This window comes from Muntiacus reevesi, chromosome 2 (assembly GCF_963930625.1).
Source record: "Muntiacus reevesi chromosome 2, mMunRee1.1, whole genome shotgun sequence".
NCBI classification, from domain to species: Eukaryota; Metazoa; Chordata; class Mammalia; order Artiodactyla; family Cervidae; genus Muntiacus; species Muntiacus reevesi.
This window is the reverse complement of record NC_089250.1, coordinates 142495068-142517620: the sequence shown is the minus strand read 5'-3', so window position 1 is coordinate 142517620 and position 22553 is coordinate 142495068. Positions and strand designations below refer to the sequence as shown.

The window sequence follows — 22553 nt, the reverse complement described above, 5'->3', positions numbered from 1 at the left end:
TATTTACTGCCCTAAAAATCCTCTGTGCTCCACCTATTCATCCCTCCCACCTCTTCCCAATCCCTGGCAACCACTGATCTTTTTACAATCTGTATAGGTTTTCCTTTTCCAGAATATCATCTAGTTGGAATCATACAGTATTACAACCTTTTAAGATCGGCTTCTTTCACTTAATGCCAGCTTCCCTGGTGGCTCAGATAGTAAAGAGTCTACCTGCAATGCAGGAGACCCAGGTTCAATCTCTGAGTCAAGAAGATCCCTTGGAGAAAGAAAAGGTAACCCATTCTAGTATTCTTGCCTGGAAAATCCGAAGGATGGAGGAGCCTAGTGGCTACAGTCCATGGAGTTGCAAAGAATTGGATACTACTTAAGCGACTAACACTTTCTTTCACTTAATGATATACATTTAAGGTTCCTCCATGGAATCTTTTCATGGCTTGATGGCTCATTTCTTTTTAGTGCTGAATAATATTCCATTGTGTGATTGCACTACAGCTTATTTATCCATTCATCTACTGAAGAACATCTTGCTTGCCTCCAAGTTTTGGCACTTGTGAATACAGATGCCATAAATCCATGTACAGGCAAAGTAAGGACATAAGTTTTCATCTCCTCTGTGTAAAAACAAGGCACATGATTGCTGGATTATATGCTCAGAGTATGTTTTGTTTGTAAGAAACCACCAAACTTCCAGAGTAACCGTATCATTTTGCGTTCCCATCAGCAATAAATGAGAGTTCTGTTCCTCCAATTCCTCCATATTTTAGCTAGTATTTGGTGGCATTAGTGTTACAAATTTTGGCCATTCTTAATAGGTATATAGTGGAACTTCACTGTTGTTTTTAATTTGTACTTCCCTGATAACATATAAAGTAGAACATCTTTTTTCATATACTTGCTTGTCATCTGTATGTCTTTTTTGGTGAGTATCTGTTAAGACCTTTAGCATATTTTTAAATCAGGTTGTTTATTTTCTTAGTAAGTTTTAAACTCTTTCTATATTTTGAGTAACAGCCATTTATTAGATATGTCTTTTGTATTTTCTCCCAGTCTTTAGCTTGTCTTCTATTCTCTCAATGTTGCCTTTTGCAGAGCAAAAGTTTTTAATTTTAATGAAGTCCAGTTTCTTAATTATTGCTTTCATGGATTGTGCCTTTGGTGTCATCCTATATATTTTTATATATTATATTTCATTAAAATATTTTCTAATTCTTCTTGTGATTTCCTCTTTGACTCATGGATTATTTTTCTGATTTCCAAATATTTATAGATTCTCAAATTTCTTTCCATTGCTGAATTCCAGTCTAATTCTATTATGGTCGGGGCACACATATATTAACATACACTGGTGTTCTTTATTTCTCTGTGTACTTTTGAATCACTATCTGCTGTCATTTTCTTTCAACCTAAAAGATATCCTTTCTTATTTCTTGTAAGCCAGATTTTCTCACAGTCAGTTCTGTCCTTTGTTTTTCTGGGAAGATCTACATTTTGCTTTCAGCTTTGAAGCATAGATTGCTGCATACAGAATTGTTGGTTGATGTTTTTCCCAGAATTTTGGATATATCATCTCACTGTCTTCTGGCCTTATTTCTGATAAAAATTCAGCTACTAATTCCATTGTGTTCTAAATGTGAAGAGTTGTTTCAGTTCCAAGATTTCCATTTGATAATTTTTTGTAATTTCTATCTTTATTTATTTTTAATATCTCTATATTTATATTTAATTAGTCAGTAAAATAATACTTTCCCTTAATTTTTTATTCTTCCATGAGTTCTTTAAGCATATTTATAATAGCAGTTTTGAAGTTGTTGTCTGCTAAGTCCTACATCTGAGTTCCCTAAGAGATAGTTTCTTTTACTTTTTTGCTTGCTTATTGGCCATACTTTCCTATTTCTTTGCATGTTGTCATTTTTTGTGGTTGAAAACTATACATTTTAGTTAATATGTTGGAGCAACTCTGGATTCCAAATCCTCCTTTCCAGAGATTTTTTGTTGTTTCTTTTCTGTTTGTTTAGTCACTTCCTGGACTAGTTCCATAGAGTTTGTCTCCCTTGCATCATGTAGCTATTAGTATCTATTTGTTTCTTTTTAATTTTTCGATTATTTTTTAATTGTAGAAGCCAGCTTCCCAGGAGTTGCCTCTGAGTCGGCATAGCTTAATGGTGAGATGATGAATGATCAGAGGTTATGCTTACCTTGAGCTGTAAAGGCTTTCATCTTTACCATTAGATCTGTGTATAGGTTTGTGAACACATTCAAAATTTAGGCATTTTGGAAATCTGACTGACTTTTAATTTCTGACATGCCTTTTCATGTGTCCTTTATGAGTATATTATGTTTCACATTCATCTGGGAATGTGTGGATAGCTAGTGCCCTCTCCAGTCCCTCCTGAGAACAACTTTCCAGACTATGAGGGGTATTTGTGGGCTTACCAAAATCCTCAGTTATTTCCTTGCTCCCCAAATCTCCCTGTTACATTTCTTGTGAGTCTGCTGATCTATTTCTTGCCCCTACCAGTGTCAAAACCTCAAGTTAACCAAAATGTTGGCCTTCTCTGGGATATGTCCTTCATTGCAAATCCAGTTAGCTCTTCCATCAGTGGAATTGCTGGATTTTAGGACTTTCCTTGTCTTTTTAGGACTACCAAGTCAATAGGAACTGGGCGAGAGGATTTCACTCTAAGTTATTTCTTTCACTCAGCCACTTTGCTATAATTGAACATTAAAATTTTTCTATATTTTTGACACAAAGTTCATCTTTATGAAGCTTTCCCTTCTTACCATTTGTATTAGTTTTCTAGGCCTGTCATGACAAGCTTAGTGTTTTAAAACAAGAGATAATTGTTCTATCACAGTTTAGGAAGTCTGAGATCAAAGCATTGCCAGGGTTAATTCCTTCTGGAGACTTTAAGAGAGAATCTATTCATTGCCTCTCTCTAGCTTCTAATAGCTACCAGCAAGCCTTGGAATAGCAGTATCCCTTCAATTCTTGCCTCCATTGACACATGGGCTTCCTCCCTGTGTGTTTGTGTACCTGAATCTTCCTCTCCTTTCTCTATAAAGACATCAGTCTTTGGATTTAGGGCACATCCTAATCCCATATGACCTCATCTTGAGTAATTACTTCTTCAAAGACCCTATTTCCAAATAAGATAACATTCTAAAGTTTTGGATTGACATTAATTTGGTGGGATACTGTTCAACTCAATATACCATTTATTATAAACTATCATTTGAAAATCAGTATGGTCTCTCTGTTGTGGATTAGATAAACTTTTGTGAAGATTAGTTTGAAAATAAATAGAATGATAAAATGGCACTTGACTTTTTTGTTGGGATAGTTTCTCAAGTTAAGCTAGCTTGTACCCTCCTTTGGTTATTTTGTTTACATTGTTAAGAAAAAAGGGAGAGAGATCTGTGGCTAGGAAAAGGTTGGCAGAACCTCACTCTTCCCAACTCTGATTTGCATGTCTGCTTTTAATCTAGAACCAAATAACTATCGGACCATGCATGGCCGGGCAGTAAATGGCAGCCAGTTGGGAAAGGATTACATCCAGCTGAAGAGCCTGTTGCAACCCATCCGGATTTACTCCAGAGCCAGCTTGTATGGCCCTAATATTGGGCGGCCCAGGAAAAACGTCATCGCCCTTCTAGATGGGTAGGTCAGATTATTTAGCAGTTTTTAAAACATTGTTCATTACATGTAATGACTTAATGTATTTGTACTCTTCCTGGTTATTTCTGGTCTTAAGAAGGACAGAGAGACTCTTTCAAAGTGACAACTCCCACTATAAACCAAGGATTCTCTACAAACAGTGCAAGAACTTATGTCTCTAGGCCTTCCACAGTCAGCAGAAGTGGGTGGGGTTGGGAGGAATATCACAAACTCCAAAACAGGTTGGAAAGGATGTGTTGTTTTAAAAAGCAAATTTAATATTATAGCATTGCATAATATCACTTAATATTTTTTAAAAGGCCAAATATTATCTACTATACTCTTGGGACCTCTTATAGAAAGTAAAACTTGACAAAATCCTGGACAGTGGAACTAGGTTAAAAAGTTGAGAAACACTACAAACATCTGTACATTAAAGCATAACTTAACAAGTTTGTTAGGTATTCTAGAGAATTACTATCATGTGATTTATTTAATTTTGACTGGATCAAACAATCATTTGTTAAGCATTAGTTGTGGATGGTCACTGTTAAATGCTGTCTTCCTCAGTGCTGCTGGTGAGCCAGGCCCAGATAAAATAAGTGGAATATTCAAGTATGTTGAGTCTAATTATGCAGGGTTGGAGGGAATGTCAGAGGGAATAGCATGAGAAAGACTGAAGTTAGATGTTGAATCCAAGACCCAAAATGGAGATGTGACTATAGCTGGAAAGGTGGGAACAAGGAAGTTGGGAGAGGCAGGAGTTCATCTGGCATACGTTTTATGTGGTATCCTGTCATATTCCTATAAATTCAAAAACAAGTAAGATGTTTTCCAGTGAATTGTACAGCCCAAGTGAGGATAGATAAATGCTATGCAAGTATAAACAGTTATATTCCAGTAGAAAGAAACCTATGGCTAACCTCCTTAATGGTCCTTGTGGCTTGATGGCTCTTATGACTCTCTCTCTTTCCTTTTGTGGTAGCTTAGTCTTGGTCTAAGCTAATTAACATAGCAGACATTATTGAAGGCTTGGGAACGTGGAAGGATTTACACTGTAACATTAACAGCCTGAAATTTAATTTTAGGCATTTTCATTTTTACAAAGAATCCCCAAGTCTTTAATTAACTCCTGTCCTTCCATCACCCTTCTTTCCCCCCCCCCTCCTTCTTTCTCAGTAGAAAGTTCCCTTTTTTTCTTGCAGAACAATTTTTGTCACCTTTACTCCTACCTAAAAGTACAATGTCTGGGCTTCCTTTTACATACTTTTGCTGAACTTTTAAAATATCCTATGTATGTGGGATGGTGATGGAGAGGTTGGCCTTATTTTACATGCTGTAATTAGGGGATAAGAATCACATATTTAGAACATTTTCATAGTTTGTAATATATAAGCAAAGCCAATAACTAAGTCCACATAGTTATTCTTTTAGATTATACCTTTTCTTTAATGATTTGATTAATATAGTTTCATGGTGTGTCTTCTCAGTAGTCTTCTCAGTCTTCTCAGTAGACACTATCTCACAGATAGTGTCTTCTCAGTAGCATGAACTTTATCAGTAATTCATTCATTCTGCAAATACTTCTTGAGTAATTGCTATGTTCCAGGTACTGTGTTTGAAAACAGGACTGTTATAATAAACAAAAACAAATACTTTCTCTACCCTCACGGAGTATGTACTATGGTAAGGGAGACATAGGCAATAATCAACTTATCTTAAGACTGAAACAATAACAAGGAGAGGAACAAAGTTCTATGAATGACTGTAAATGCTGAGATTTGACCAAGTTAGATGGTTGGAAGTGTTCCCTAAAGGATTAATATGTAAGAGGAACAACCACATGAAAAGATGCTTAAAGTTGCTAATCATCAGAGAAATGCAAATCAAAACCACAATGAGATAGCACCTCACGCCTGTCAGAATGGCTATGATCAAAAAGACCACAAATAACAAATGTTGGTGAGGATATAGTGTAAAGGAAACCCTAGTAGACTGTTGGTGGGAATGTAAATGGGTTCAGCCTCTTTGGAAAACAGTATGGAGGTTCCTCAAAAAACTAAAAATAGAACTACCATATGCTCCAGCAATCCCACTTATGGGTATATATCCAAAGAAAATGAAAACACTAATTCAAAAAGATATATGTACCCCAATATTCATAGCAACATTATTTACAATAGCCAAGATATGGAAGCAACCTAATGAATGGATAAAGATTTGGAATGGAATATTACTCATCCATAAAAAGGAATGAATTTTGCTATTTCAACAACATGAATAGACCTGAAGGGTACTATGCTTAGTGAAAAAACCAAACAGAGAAAGATAAATACTTTGTGTTGTTACTTATATGTGGAAACTAAAAACTAAGCAAATTAATAAATATAAAAAAGCAGAAACAGTAGCAGATATAGAGAGCAAACCAGTGGTTACCAGTGGAGATAAGGGAAGGGGAAGGGACAAGACAAGGGTAGGAGATTAGGAGGTACAAACACAAGCTTATGTATAAAATAAATAAACTAACAAGTATATATGGTACAGCGTGAGAAATATAGTCAATGTTTTACAGTAATTTTAAATGGAGTATAATCTATAAAAATATTGAATCAGTATGTCATACACGAGAAATAATATAATATTGTAAATCAACTATACTTCAATTTTTAAAAATTCATTAAAGTGTAATTTGAACTTGAATTTAACTAGACAAAATGAGAAATGAACAGTGTCAGTGTTCTTGAAAAAATGGTGCAAAGTTCCTAAGGATGAAAAAGGGGCCAGATTGGCAACAGAAAGGTATATTTAGAGAAGTAATTATGTATATCTATGGCTGATTCATATTGAGGTTTGACAGAAAACAGCAAAATTCTGTAAGGTAATTATCCTTCAATAAAAAATAAATGAACTAGAATTTCTTCTAAGCACAGTGAGAAAGATACTGAATATTTCTAACCTGGGGAGTGAAAAAATTTGATTTATTATACAGAAAGTATTCTATGTCTCCTCTATGAAAAATAGATTGTAGAGGAAGCAGGGAAACCAGTGAGAAAAGCTATTGTCGTGGTACACATAATGATAGGAACCTGAAATGGGTTGTGGAAATGGAATGTATCACTGGCAGTAGAAGCCACAGGACTTGATATGTTGGAGAAGTGTATGGTGATGTGCTCCTTCATGGATCACAGCCTTGTTGTGGTGAAGGGACTCTTGTGTAATTCAGTGAAGCTATGAGCTGTGCCCTGTAGAGCCACCCAAGACAGATGGGTCATAGTGAAGAATTCTGTCAAAATATGGTCCACTGGGGGAGGGAATCACAAACCACTCCAGTATTCTTGCTATGGGAACACCATGAACAGTATAAAAAGGCAAAAAGATATGAAATTGGAAGACGAGTCCCCCAGGTCAGAAGGTGTCAAGTGTGCTACCAGTGAAAAGTAGAAGGCAGTTACAAATAGCTTCAGAAAGAGTGAAGTGGCTGTTTCAAAGGAGAAATGACGCTCAGTTGTGGATGTGCCTGGCATTGAAAGTAAAGTCTGATGCTGTAAAGAATAATATTGCTTTGAAACCTGGAATGTTAGGTCCATGAACCAAGTTAAATTGGATGTGGTCAAGCAGGAGATGGAAGAGTAAACCTCAACATCTTAGAAATCAGTGAACTAAGATGGACAGGAGTGGGCAAATTTCACTCAGATGACCATTGTACCTACCACTGTGCAAGAATCCCTTAGGAAAAATGAAGAAGCCCTCATAATCAACGGAAGAGCCTGCAGTACTTGGGTACAGTCTCTAAAATGACAGAATGATCTCAATTCATTTCCAAGGCAAACCATTCAACATCACAATAATCCAAGTCTATGGCCCAACCACTAATGCCAAAAAAGTTGGAAGTTGACCCTAAGTTCTATGAAGACCTATGAGACCATCTAGAACACACACACACACACACACACACACACACACACACACACACACACAAATGATGTCCTTTTCATCATAGGGGATTGGAATGCAAAAGTAGGAAGTCAAGAGATACCTGGAGAAACAGGCAAGTTTGGCCTTGGAGCTCAAAATAAAGCAATGCAAAGACTAATAGAGTTTTGTCAAGAGAACACACTGGTCATAGCAAACACTCTCTTCCAACAACACAAGAGATGACTCTATATATGGACATCATGGAAATGGTCAATGCTGAAATCAGATTGATTATATTCTTTGCAGGTGAAATTGGAGAAGCTCTATACAGTCAGCAAAAACAAGACCTAGAGCTGACGATGGCTCAGATCATGAGCTCTTTTTTGCAGAATTCAGACTTAAGTTTTAGAAAGTAGGGAAGACCACTAGACCATTCAGGTATGACCAAAATCAAATCACTTATGATTATATGGTAGAGGTGATGAATAGATTCAAAGAATTAGATCTGGCAGACAGAGTACCTTAAGAATTATGGAAAGAGATTCTTAGCATTGAATAGGAGGCAGTGACCAAAGCCATCTCAAAGAAAAAGAAATGCACAAAGGCAAAGTGTTTGTCTGAGGAGGCTTTACAAATTGCTAAGGCAAGAAGAAAAGTGAAAGGCAGAGAGAAAGGGAAGGATATTCCCAACTGAATGCAGAGCTCCAGAGAATAGCAAGGAGGGATAAGAAGGCCTTCTTAAGTGAACAATTCAAAGAAATAGAGGAAAACAATAGAATGGGAAAGGCTAGACACCTTTTCAAGAAACTTGGAGATATCAAGGGAACTTTTCATGCAAGGATGGGCATGATAAAGGACAGAAACGGTAAGGACCTAACAGAAGCAAAAGAGATTAAGAAGAGGTGTCAAGAATACACAGAAGAACCATACAAAAAAATCTTAATGACCCAGATAACCATGGTGATGTGGTCACTCAGCTAGAGCCAACATCCTAGAGTGTGAAGTCAAGTGGGCCTGAAGAAGTATTACTTCAAACAAAGCTAGTGGAGGAGATAGAATTCCAGCTGAATTATTTAAAATCCTAAAAGATGATGCTATTAACATGTTGCACTCAATATGTCAGCAAATTTGGAAAACTCAGCAGTGGCCACAGGACTGGAAAGGTCAGTTTTCATTCCAATCCCTAAGAAAGGCAATGCCAGAGAACATTCAACCTACCTTACAATTGCACTCATTTGACATGCTAGTAAGGTAATGCTCAAAATCCTTCAAACTAGGCTTCAGCAGTACTTATCCGAGGACTCCCAGATGTACAAGCTGGTTTTAGAAAAGGCAGATGAACCAGAGATCAAACTGCCAACATTCGTTGAATCATAGAGAAAGCAAGGGAATTCCAAAAAGCATCTAATTCTGCTTCATTGACTATGCTAAAGGCTTTGACTGTGTGGATTGCAACAAACTGTGGAAAATGTTAAAGAGATGGGAATACCAGACCGCAGTGTCACACATGACTTAGCGACTGAAAAACAGCAACAACAATGGGAATAGAGGAGATTAGTTAGAATATAGAAAGAAAAGAGTCAAAGGCTTAGGAGAGAGCTCAAAGGAATTATCATATTCAGAGATGTGAGAAAAGAGGGATGGCCTCATATGTAAGAGGAAAGGGAAAGATTGAGATGTAGGGACCAAGAAAACAGAGGGGATACTGCTAGAAGGCCAAGAAGACAAGTAATAGGAAGACAGAAAAGTGCCATTGAACATGGGAACATGCAGGTTGTTGGTGACCTTGAAAAATATAATTCAGTGGAGTGATGGAACTGAAGTCAGATCACAATAGTTTGTAGAGTGAATGAGAGGTGAGAAATTGGAAACAATAATGTGGACAGCTCTTAGGAAAATTTGTATTGTGAAAGAGAGTAGGAAAATGAAGGGAGATTTGGGATCAAGGAAGATAATGGCATTTTTCATTTAATTTAATGTGGGAGATAGCAGAACAGGTTTGTATGTTGAGACTTATATAGGAGAGAAGAGCTAAATGGTATAAGAGATAAAGGATATAACCAAATAAGAAGTCTTTTAAGGCTAGAAGAAATAGAATCCAGAGGAATTGGCCTTTACATTTAATAAAGGCCCATTTAAGGGAGATAGTTACACCAGGGTAGTAGAAGGTAAGAAACAAATATTTCTCTATGTCAAAGATTAAAAAATCATACTGAGGAGACATTTCTACACAGTATATAAGGTATAGTTAAGGCATCCTAGTTTGTATACATAGTGTAACTGTGAGCATATAGATGTTAGCTTGTTGTGAATAAGAACTTGGACACAATTGTAAGAGTCGGTTGAAAGAAATGAGCATGTGACCAGGTGGTATGGTGACAAGTGGTAAGGCCTAGTTTCCTACATCTAAAGACTAATAGGACGCAAGAAGCTAGGAGAAATTACAGAAGGCAAGAAGGAAAGGTACTGATGAACATTTTTTTTCTTATGTTCCTGAACAAATGGAGATTTACCTTTCTTAATGTATATGTACTAAATACACAGTGCAATACAACTTTAAATGCATAAATATTCCCAGTGACTCAACTAACAATAACAAAAATGTCAGCACTCTAAATTACCAGCTCTGTAGTTTTTCCAGTCCTCCTGGTTATACATATAAAATTTTACATAGTTGTGATCATTGTATATGCATCATTTTAAATTCTGCATTTTTTGCTCATTGTTTTATATTGCCCTTTCCTTATTTCTACATAGTTCTCATATTTGTCATTCTTAATACCAATAAAATATTCCAGTGCATTGATGTACTGAGTCTGCCTAAGCAACCCCTTACTGTTGGGCATTTGGGCTGTTTCCAGTTTTTGTCTGGAATATATACCACAGTTGTAAACATCTTTATACAAATAGTTTTTATTTATTTCTTTTGAATTACATCCTTGGGCTGTATTCCAAAAGCTGAGTTTCTGGGTCAGAGTATATGATAATTTTTATGGTTCTTGTGTTTGTTGCCAGATTTCTTTTGAGAACAGTTTCACCAGGTTTCAGGGCAGTAATATATTAATGTATCTTTTCCCGCAATACCCCACAGAAATGAGTATTATTTTTATTAATGTACTATATTTTAATTAATGCAAGATTATATGTCATGGTTGTTTAAATTTGAATCCTGTTAACTGTGAAAAGAACCAAACATTTTCCAAAACTTTGTATCATTTCCTTTCCCCTTATCCCACATTTGCCTAAGGACGCAATAACCATTTTGCCTGAGGCACAGACTAAGTGGTCATTTTAGATTCATTCCTCTCCTTTGTTCACAGACTCCATTTGTTGTTGTTGTCCAGTCACTAAGTCATGTCTGACTTTTTGTGACCCCCTGGATTATAGCATGCCAGGCTCTTCTGTGCTCCATTATCTCCTAGAGTTTGCTCAGATTCATGGCCATTGAGTTGATGATGCTATCTAACCATCTCATTCTCTGCCCCCCCCTTCTCCTTTTGCTTTCAATCTTTCCCATATCAGTGTCTTTTCCAATGAGCCCACTCTTTGCATCAGGTGGCCAAAGTATTGGAGCTTCAGCTTTAGCAACAGTCCGATGAATATTCAGGGTTGATTTCCTTTCGTATTGACTGGCTTGATATCCTTGCTGTCTAAGGGACTGTCAAGAGTCTTCAGCACCACAATTTGAAAGCATCAGTTCTTCAGCTCTCAACCTTTTTTATGGTCCAACTCTCATATCTGTACATGACTACTGGAAAAACCATAGCTTTGACTATAGGTACCTTTGTCAGCAAAGTGATATCTTTGCTTTTTTAGTATGCTATGCAGGTTTGTCATAGCTTTCCTTCCAAGGAGCAAGTATCATTAGTTAGTTATTAAGTTTTGTTATTTCTGACTTGTTAGTATCACTCATATCCCATCTTCTTTTCATTGTTATTTTAAACTTATCATTTTTCTTCTTGAACAGATTTCTCCATACCTAGATTTAAAAAAATGCAACATGTGGTCAAGTCACTCTTGCTTGAAATTCAAACCCTTTCACATGCACCCCTGGACTTTAGGGACAAGTACCTGCCTTCTTTGCAGCTAGTCAGCAGATCCATACCCTTGAACAACCTGCCCTCAGTACATCAAAAATATATGTCCATCTTAGAAGGTGCCATACTTTTTTACCTTTGCACCTTTTTATTTTGTATCATTTTCTTTGGAATACTACTCTCTTCCCTCATTTTTCTTCTTTCCAATAGATCTTCTCTGACAACTTGAGGCAGAATTTCTTGTCACCCCTTTCTGTCCTTATATGGTACTTTGCTTTTCTGCTATAGTACTTACCAAATTGATGATAACTTTTTTATTTACATATTTGCCTCCCCCAACAGACTATAGAGTAGGATCAGGATTCAGTCTATGTTTTATTGATTCTGCAGCCTTCAGAATGTAGGAACAGCTTTAGTTTTTTAGAACCAAACTAATTTTTAAGTTTAAAGAAGTATAAAACTACTTAGGTATTTACTGGACTATACAGGACTATTTCCCCAGTTAGGATATGAAAAAGCAGAGATAGAATCTTTATGTTTGTGTCTTCAGGGACTACCATGTTGCCTGGAATATGGGAAGTACTTAATAAAATGCACATTTTATTATTTTCATTTCCTCATTCAGGAAGTGGCTCTTCCCAGTTATTAATTTGTATCTAAAGGCATGAAGTAGTGTTCTTTAGGCTTTTATCATTTTTTTCTGCTTTTCTTTTTCAAACTTTTATGTATCATGTATGTAATGACAATTTTATCTTAATGTATTGCTTTTCTTATTACTTTGAAATATGTTTTTATTGTTTCAGAAGTTACTTTTTATGATAGTAGTTCTTGTCTATTTTCTTATTGATTGTCTTCTCTGTCTCTTTCCTTATACAATTAGGATAAAGCTTTCAATTTTATCTAGCCTTTTAGAAATGTTTTAATTTTCAAGGTTATGCTCTTTCAACTTGTTTGGAGTTTATTGGGGATCTACTATAGAATGAGGACAGGATCTATTTTTGGTGATGTGGTAATGTCAAGAAAAGCAGTTATTCATTGAAAATATGTTCACTAACTCTATGGCTGATTCATATCAATGTATGACAAAACCCACTGGAAAAAAAAAAAAAGAAAATATGTTCACTAAGGCCTTCTTTGGGAACTTTTAAGTTATGGTGAGATTAGTACTAAATTATCTCTCAATAAACATTTATTGAACGCCTATTTTGTGTTTGATCCTGGCTTAAATGTTGGGTTTATGTTGATGAATAAAGCCAAAGTAACTCTTACTCTCTTGGAGCTTAGCAAGACAGTAAAAATAGTGACAGTCACACAGTCATGGAGTCTTTGCAACTCCATGGGTTGCAGCCCTCCAGGCTCCTCTGTCCATGAAATTTTCCGGGCAAGAATACTGGAGTGGGTAGCCATATCCTTCTCTGGGGGATCTTTCTGACCCTGGTTCACTGCAGGGATAGAACCCAGGTCTCCTGCATTGCAGGTAGCAGGTAGATTCTTTACTGTCTAAACCACCAGGGAAGTCCTAAAAAACCAGAACCACAGTAAATAAGAAAACAAATAAATTATCCCAAATTGTGTGTAATTCTATGAATTAAATGGATACCTGGAGTTGGAAGACTTGTTTGGGCAAAGTAATCAGAGACAATTTATCTGAGGAACAATTTATTTAAGCCAAGAATAAAAAAATGAGAAGGAACCAATTGTTCAAAGTGTAAAGTGAAGAAAGTTTTAGTTAGAGGTGGTCGGTCATGTTAATGTCCTGAGTCAGAAACAGAATTAAGGCATTTGAGCAACAGAAAGATGGGCATTATAGTAACCAAAAGGAGAGCAGTAGGAGGTGAGACTGCATAGACAAACAAGGATCATATTATTACTGAATCATATATACCATGGTAAGGAGGTTGTGTATTTTATCCTCTGAGCAATGGAAAGCTATTATGGAGTTTTTAAAAGGGCAGCAGCATGTACCAGAGTCTACTATATTTTGTGTGCCAAATAGATTTTAATGTGCAAAAGTAAGAAATCAAAAGAGCTCAGTAAGGAGGTTTTCACTATGAGGTATATTTAATTAGATTAAGGTAATGGGAGAAGAAATGGAGAGAAGTTAAGATAGACATGCTTTATTAATGGATATCTCAGTAAGTGGAGGTGAGAGAATAGGAGGAATTAATAGAGGATGATTCCCACCTTTGGAACAGTTAGCATCTCTCATTCAAGAGCCATCACATGCAGAAAAGGGACATTTTCAAAAGAAAGATACACCAAAATGAACACATATTCATACTCAGGAAATAATATCTCTGTAGCAACAAAAAATTATTTTAAACTATACGGGGTATGCTTCAAGTTGAAGATAGTGATCTGATCACAAGGTCCACTTCCTTCTGGTACCACCATCCCAACTCCTTTTAAAAACTGATAAAGACACAATACTTCATAACAAACACACGAAAGAGGGATCATCTGCAGGTGAAAGACTTTTGACAGATTTCTCTAAGACAATAAACAGATGAAAGCCTATTGACAGAATAATCAGAGTGAGGAAGTGGCAATCCAGAGAACATGGACTCTCAGAAAAGATGAGAATTTGCCTTGCACATGGGTTCAGAGTCAAGAGAGGGTAAGGTGAGAAAGGGTGACCAAGCCAAGGGCTTAATATGAAAATCTGTCTGCAGAGGAACAGACAGACGTGGAGAAGAGGAGGCCCAGTAAACCATGCACATAGAGTTAACCTTTGGTTAGAATGACTATGGCAACATTTCCTCAAATATGCTCTGGAAAATACCAGCCCTGCAAAATAATAGCATTATGTGAATGGAGAGGGGAGTAAAATTTCCATAGTCAAGTAAGTTTGAGAAATTCTGAAATACACAAATGTACTGAAACACTTCCCAGCATCTTTATTATATTAGTTTACATTCTGAATCTCCAAGAAGGGTATTTAGCATGCAGAAATTTAAAAATTTATTTGACCTTAGTCTTGTTTTCCGTGAGTATCTTGAGAGACTAGTGTTCCACTAATGTGTTTCGATAATGCTGACTTGGAATGTGAGCCCTTCTTTAGGTGAGAGACGGCCATAGAGAAAACAGTAACAGAAGAGTTACAATTTGGAGAACTCAGAACTTGGATCACTTCAACAGCCCCATGACTGGTCTATTTGCTTCCATTCCTGTCCTCTCTAACACTTCCTGGTGGCTCAGGTGGTAAAGAATCTGCCTGCAATGCAGGACTCCTGGGTTCAGTCCCTGGGTCAGGAAGAGCCCCTAGAGAATGGAATGGCAACCCACTATAGTATTCTTGCCTGGAGAATTTCATGGACAGAAGAGCCTGGCAGGCATAGTCCATGGGGTCACAAAGAGTCGGACATGACTGACTGACTAACCCACTGTCCTCTCCAATCTACTTATCACACAATGCCAGAAAATCTTCTAAAAACATAATTCCTATGCTGTCAATCATTTGCTAAAGACTCTTTAATGACTTTTCATTGCTCTTAGAATAAAATTGAATCTCCTTGCCATACCAGCAAAGCTCTATGACAAATGATCTGGCTGCTTTCCAGCTCTTCATTCTTTTCTTCTCCAGATTTCCCTTTTTCTTACTACACTCAAGCCTCACTGACCTGGCATGTGCTAAGCTTCTCTCTCTCTCTCTTTTTTTTTCCCCAGAAGGGCGGATAGGATGGGGTTGCACAACATATACTCTTTTTTCTACCTAAATTATTCTCTCAGCTTGCCACATTACTGATTTCACCTCATCCATCAGAGTCCTTTCTTGAATAGCCTTGCTAAATGATTCTCTATCAGCACACTGTTAGTTCTCATTATGGCATTTATCACAAAACTGCATATTTATTATTTGTTTCATATAGATTATAAACTTCATGAGAGCAGGAAGTTGTCTGTTATATTTACTAATGTATATTCAGTACTGGCAAAAAGCCTAGTGTAGTACTTGGTGGGTGTTCAAATTTGTTGAATGAAGAATGGAAGTTATCCTAACATTCTATAGAGTTGTTGGTAGCATATTCTAACTTGAACCTGGGTTAGAACAGAAAGGTAGACAGGGCCTTTAGCTCCCATGGAGGCCCAGAAAGCTATGGAAAGTATTCTAATTTGGGCAAAGATGATAAAAGCAGAAGAGAATTAGGAAGCAAATAATGGTCTTTTCCATCACAGTAGACCTATAAATTCAATAATCTGCAAACCAGAAATAGGAAAATTACCTTCTTTTATCCAGAATTTCTATCTTTAGTTGCATCTAATTACCAAAACTTCTATGAAGTGCCTAATGCTTATTTATAGGCTCCACTTGTACTCAAAGTGGCAAATAGACAATAGTGAAAGCAGTATGGGTGGGTAAGGCTGGGAAAGTTCACTATGTTCCTATACACAAGCTCTCATGACTTGTGGGCCCTGGGCATTTCTGACCTCATGGGTCCCTTCCTCCAGAAAAACATTAAAACAGCAGCTTTCTGTTTTCCTGTAGTGAGTCAGTGTGGCAGGACTGAAGACGAGGGTGGAAATAGCAGGATGGTAAAGTGCATACACTTTAGAACTAGATGAGACCCAGGTCAGCATCTAGTTAGGTCACCTTGTTGTTGTTCAGTTGCTCAGTGGTGTCCGACTCTTTGTGGCCCCATGGACTGTAGCATGCCAGGCTTCCCTGTCCTTCACTATCTCCTGGAGCTTGCTCAAACTCATGTCCATTGAGTCAGTGATGCCATCCATCCATCTTGTCCTCTGTCGTCCCCTTTGCCCCTGCCTTCAGTCTTTCCCAGCACCAGGGTCTTTTCTAGTGAATCAGCTCTTCACATCATATGGTCAAAGTATTGGAGTTTCAGCTTCAGCATAGTCCTTCCAATTAATATTCAGGATTGATTTTCTTTAGGATTGATTGGTTTGATCTCCCTACAGTCCAAGGGACTCTCAAGCGTCTTCTCCAAAATCACAGTTCAAAAGCATCAATTATTTGGTGCTTAGCCTTCTTTATGGTCCAACTCAAGGTCACCTGGAGGAATTCTTTAATCTCTTTAGAACCTCAGTCTCTTCACTGGTAAAATGAGGCAAATGACATTACCTATTTCTTAGGCATGTTGTGAAGTTAAATGAGAAAATGAATTTAAAGTGCTTAGCGTGGTTCCTGGCACAATTGACACCTAAAGAAATGTCAGCTACAATTGTTAAAAACAAGTGTATTTCAAAGATAAAGAGGCAAGGTTTTTTCCTAACTGACTTTTTGCACATGATTCAATGTAGCCCTCTAAGCAGTTCAGAGAACTGAATATATATGAGAACTAGAAAGATTAGCTGCAATAACATGTCATTATAATGAGGGTGATCACAGCTCCTGCCTGCAAACTTACTTACACCAAATTCTCATTTGAAGTGGGAAGTTGCACAGCTGGGGACAGTTTTGTGCACAAAGAAATTATTATTAACAGTTATTCCTAATAACCATTCTGTTTTATTTCAACTGTGAAAGAGTTATATGACTTAAACTACAAGAGGAGAAAAGCAGTTTATTCCTCTTAGTTCATAAGAAGAGAGTTTCCATCTCTGCCTCTAGAGAGAGGCAAGGCCTCCCAGCAGCTGTTCAGTGCTAATTAACAAGGAAGCACTGGCTACTGCAAAGGTCTGCTCCATAGCTGAGAATTATGCTAATAACTACTTACTTCTAAACTTGCTTTCTTTTCTTTTCCTGGTTTTTCCTGGACAAAACTTCTTTCTTGATTAGAGAAACAGCCTAATTCCTGACCCAAGCTGAAGGTTAGCAGTTATTACTGTTATGATAAAGGATGTTTCTCTCATCTTCTTTTGTCAGAGAAGTCAGATAGGGAATAGAAAGAATATTGTAGAAGGAGACTGGAGTCCTGGGTCATAAATTAAAATTTAACACATATGGTCTTGGGAAATATTCTTTTTCACTTTCTTTTTCCCATTTCTTTCCTCACTTTCCCATTCTACTTTCCCTTAAAACCTTATTTTTTTCCTCTATGAATGGCCTATTCTAATAGGTGTTGGTAAGATCATTTTGTAAAAGGTGTGGCCCATAGTCATCCTGCATTGGAAGTACCTGGAGAGCTTCTTTAAAATGCAGCATGATATTTAGTCCGGAAAATCCCAAGTCCCCTTTACCCAGTTTCTCCCAATAGTGACCTCTTGTGAAACGATAGGATAGTATCACCACTAGGACACTGGCACTGATACAGTAAAGAAACAGACAATTTCCATCAGCACAGGAATATCTCATGTAGCTCCTTTTTTTTTTTCATGTAGCTCTTTTACCCTGCTCACTCTTGCTGTTTCTTAAAACTTCTGCCAACACTTATTTGTTCTCTATTTCTACAATTTTGTAATTTCAAAAATGTTATATAAATGGAATAATATAAATACAACCTTTTAGGACTAGATTGCCACTCAGCATATTCAACCAGGTTGTTGTGTGTGTCAATAACTGGTTCCTTTTCATTGCTGGTTAGTATTCCATGATGTGGGTGGACTACACTTTGTTTAACCATTCACTCACTGAAGGACATTTGGTCCTATTGTTGTCTATTATGAATAGAGCTGCTATGAGTATCTTTGTTTAAAAATGCAACATGATTCTTAGTCTCCAGCCCAGACCTACCAAACCAGAATGTGTGGGGATAGGACCTAGATGTTGGCATTTTGAACAGGAGATCCAGGGGAGAAATAAATCAGTATTTTATTTGTTCTAGAGCTTAACATATAATTAACCTAGTATAGCTTAATATATAATTAGCCATGGAAATGTAAATGGCTTTGGACTAAATGGAAGATGCGTGGTTTGCTATAACTCAAAATGAATAATTTCCTCACAAGCTTTTCCTAGCTTTTGTGTAGAATGGCTGTCACATCTTATTCATGTTAGTTACATAACCAAAGATTCTGTTTGTGAGCAAGGAAAAGAAGGATCAGGCTTCTACACTCTTATTGAAGTTTATAGTCATTTAGACATCCAGTTCCTCATAAAGAATTTATCCTCTTTCCTGGAAGCAAAATTCAGAAACTAGTTTTTAGGGTTACACTCTGTGGTCCAAAAGTAGAATTCAAACTCCAAAGACCATGAATAAAGATGTGCCTTATTATAAGAGGGAGCTGTGATATGCCCTGGGAGAGAAGGCTCAACAATATTTTAGATACGTCATATGTGCAGGTGGATAACAAAGGAAAGAAACTCTCCCAGATTTGGGGTCCCTTGGGGGAGGAAAGGAACTCTCACAATGTAAGGGGATATTTTATTCTTTTCCATAGCAGCATATATGCTCCAGTGGGAAAGATCCCTTCAACCTGCCTGAAAGGTCTACCTGGCATTAGCCAATTTCCTTAGGTAGAGGTCCCTGCCCCTTGCTTCTCTTGTCCCTTTTTGCATGACTGGATGTCAGTATGAAGGCAGATATCTTCTGTTCTCTGAAATAATCATCCAGGATTCCTGCTTTCATAATTCAAGCATGGAGACATCCAACCTTGGAAAACCCAAGGTCTTCCCTTTTTGTCATTATTCACATCCTAGGTCATCTTTTACTTGTTCATTCATAGACCTAAATCTAGGGATTAGAATGGAAGTGGATGGTTGAAAATCCTTGGATAATACTGAACCCTAAATGGAATTTCACTTTCCCAGTGGTATTTCACTCCTGACAGCACTAGTCTGTGTGCATGTTATTCCACCTCTAATATTACTATTGCTGAGCATTCTGCAGCTGTGTTGAAGTTATTCATTTATGTGGTTTGGGCCAGTTTCTGAGAAACAGGCAAAACTAGGGAGCAGAGGAATTCATCAATGTTAGATTTAAACAAAGAAATTTATAATCTTTTTGGACTTGTTGTCTTGCTCATTGCCAGTATAGATATAAAAACAGAGTATGGAAATGATACAGATACACAGTAGATATAGAAAGACCCTAGTTTTCAGAGAGGGAACATGGGGCTAAGAAGAAGTCACCAAATTTAGTGGCTTTACTGTCTATTCTGTGGAGTTTTATCTAATCAGTTTTCTTCTAAGTGTTATTTCTGTGCTTGGTTTTTGTTTTTCTAGATTTTTAAGAAATCATTCAAAGGGTTCTGAAAGCAGAAAATTTGTTCCATTTTAGGTGAGTTTTCTATATTTCTCAAAAAACAAAAGTGTGTTTAGTGATCCTGGTTGTTATTGTTCGGTCGCTAAGTCATGTCCGACTCTTTGTGACCCATGGACTGCAACACACCAGGCTTCCCTGTCCGTCACTATCTCCTGGATTTTGCTCAAACTCATGTCCATTGAATTGGTGATGCCATCCAACTATCTCATCCTCTGTCACCCTCTTCTCCTCCTGCCTTCATTCTTTCCTAGCATCAGGGTCTTTTCCAATGAGTCGGCGCTTCGCGTCAGGTGGCCGAAGTATTGGATCTTCAGCTTTAGATCAGTCCTTCAAATGAATATTATGCTTGATTTCCTTTAGGATTGACTGGTTTGATCTTCTTGTTGTAGAAGGGACTCTCAAGAATCTTCTCTAGCATCACAATTCGAAAGCATCAATTCTTTGGTGTTCAGCCTTCTTTATAGAAAAACTCTCATATTTGTATATGACTACTGGAAAACCACAGTTTTGACTACAGGGACCCTTGTCAGCAAAGTGATGCCTCTGCTTTTTAATATGCTGTCTAGGTTTGTTATAGCTTTTCTTCCAAGGAGCAAATGTCTTTTAATTTCATGGCTGCAGTAATCATCCGCAGCAATTTTGGAGCCCAAGAAAATAAAATCTGTCATGTGATGAATAGATTCAAGGGATTAGATCTCTAGACAGAGTGCCTGAACAACTATGGATGGACATTTCTAACATTGTACAGGAGGTGGTGACCAAAACCATCCCCAAGAAAAAATTCATCCTGGTAGTAATATTTGGAAATTCATATTTTGTTTGACATTATTTCTGAATTATATTCTTCTCCCTGAGAGTAAGTGTAGAAATGCTCCCATGTTTTTGAAGTTGTTCTCATTATTTTGCTAAGAAACAAAAAGGAAGAATGTAGTTTACAAAAATTTTCATATGAACAAATATTTAATGTTTTTTCCTCAACTTTCCTACTGCTTAAATATGCTACAAAAGTTAAAATAATAAAACTGGTCTAAACATGTTAAATTGTGATTGTCATATTTTTTAAATATTATAATGAAATGAAACTATATTTTACTGTTTTGATTTACTTTACAAAATAAGACCTCAGGTAAGGATCTAACTTTACTTTTTTTCCAAATAGTCACAAATCACATGACACCATTAAAAATATGCTTCAATTTTTCACATACTAAATTCTTTTCCTTGTAATAAATTCTTATATATAAATTTTTATAAAAATCCCCTTTTGTTCCATAGATATCCTTACTAATTCCTGATCTCTTTACTAATTCCTAGGCTCTCCTGACTAACTCCTAGGAATGTTTTAATAATTGCAGGTTTTATGGTGTATTTTAATATGTGATAGATCAAATAAATATCCCTTTGGTATTCCAATTTTTTTTCAGAACATTCTTGGCTTCTTTCAGATTAATGTTAGAATGATTTTGCAAAGTTTCAAAAATATCTGGTGGGATTTTTTTTTATTAGAATTTCATTGAACCCATAAATTAGGTTAGGAAAAATAATTGATTTTCCTAGTCCAGATCATGGTAGGTCTTTTGCTACACTCAATTTAAAAATGTTTCTCTGTAAACTATATAATATTACATATATGGGTCCAGTGTATTTTGTATTTAATTATAGATTTTATAGATTGAGGATGAGGTAGGAACGTGGGGAGAAAACTTTTGCATTATTTTAAATGCTCCTGGCGCTAATGCTAGTTTTCCCATTCTTTTTGTAATGTAACTTTTGATAATGGAAGGTTATTTAAAGACTTAGTTATCAACCTTTAGCAGAACAAACTATCCAAAGCATATGAGGAACTCCAGATTATAGTATCATAAAAGACATGTTTCCAGTTTCTAAGACACCAAATTTGATGTGTTCTTAATTGCCTGTCCAGAACCTTGTAGCCAGAAAGGGCATTAATAATTCTTCTACTCCTAATTTTCTTGTGAATGCATAACTGTTATCATCAGTGACCATTTGCTTCAAGTTCTTTGTGGCATTTTCAGAAGAACTGGAATATACTCAGCAATGCCAGCATTAAAGTCTATCCCTGTGTTGCCCGTCTTAGGCAATGGCATTACTGCAGTTAAAACTTCGGGATTCTCTCTCACACTCTGTCTTACTCCCTTTCCTCATTTAAACTCACCCTTGCCAAACCCCCTTGGATGAACCAACAGTGTTTTTTCAATTGTGTCTTTTTTCATTCCCACGTTTCAAAGTCTCCCATAACTCTGCAGTCATCTCCCACCAGTTTGTCCACATCATTACTTTTCACCTTTACTATAGCCAAAGTGATCTTCTTAAAACTCACATTTGAGTCTGACACCCCCTCACTTGCTTAAGCCCAGGATAAATCCAACAGGCAGGAGGAGTTAGCAGTATTTTACAATATTGTCTTGGGTGCTAATCATACAGAGATGAATAAGACATCAACTTGTACCAAGATGTTAAGGAATAAAGGCCAGATGTGTCAGCATCATGGACCAGTTATCTGACCAGACTGTCAGATAACTTCCTACCTGTCCCCTGACATCCAGATATCCTGGACTCCTGAGAAAATACTCATCTTGACTCTATCTGGCTTTATTCAAACTGTTTCTATGCCTGACCTGCTCTTTAGGGCAAAATCCTACCCTTCTTTCAATGTGAGATTCAACGTCTTGTGAGATGTGAAGCTTTACTCAGTGCTTATCCCTCTTTTAACACCATAGAAGGTAGAGCTAGCTACTCCCTTGACTGTTCTCCGCCAGCAGTTAGTTCACGCAGTAGTGCGACACAAAGGCACTGATAGCTTATTTGTCTCATTGTCTGTCT

General features: G+C 36.9%; 1 protein-coding gene across 1 annotated transcript in view; it reads left to right on the top strand.

Moving 5' to 3' along the window:
* The window catches only part of HPSE2 (heparanase 2 (inactive)), a 663548-nt gene that overhangs the window by 416777 nt on the left and 224218 nt on the right, over positions 1–22553 (top strand). The window contains exon 5 of the mRNA XM_065920070.1: positions 3490–3661. Within this exon, the coding sequence (XP_065776142.1) occupies positions 3490–3661 (172 nt within the window). The remainder of the gene's footprint in view (positions 1–3489; positions 3662–22553) is intronic.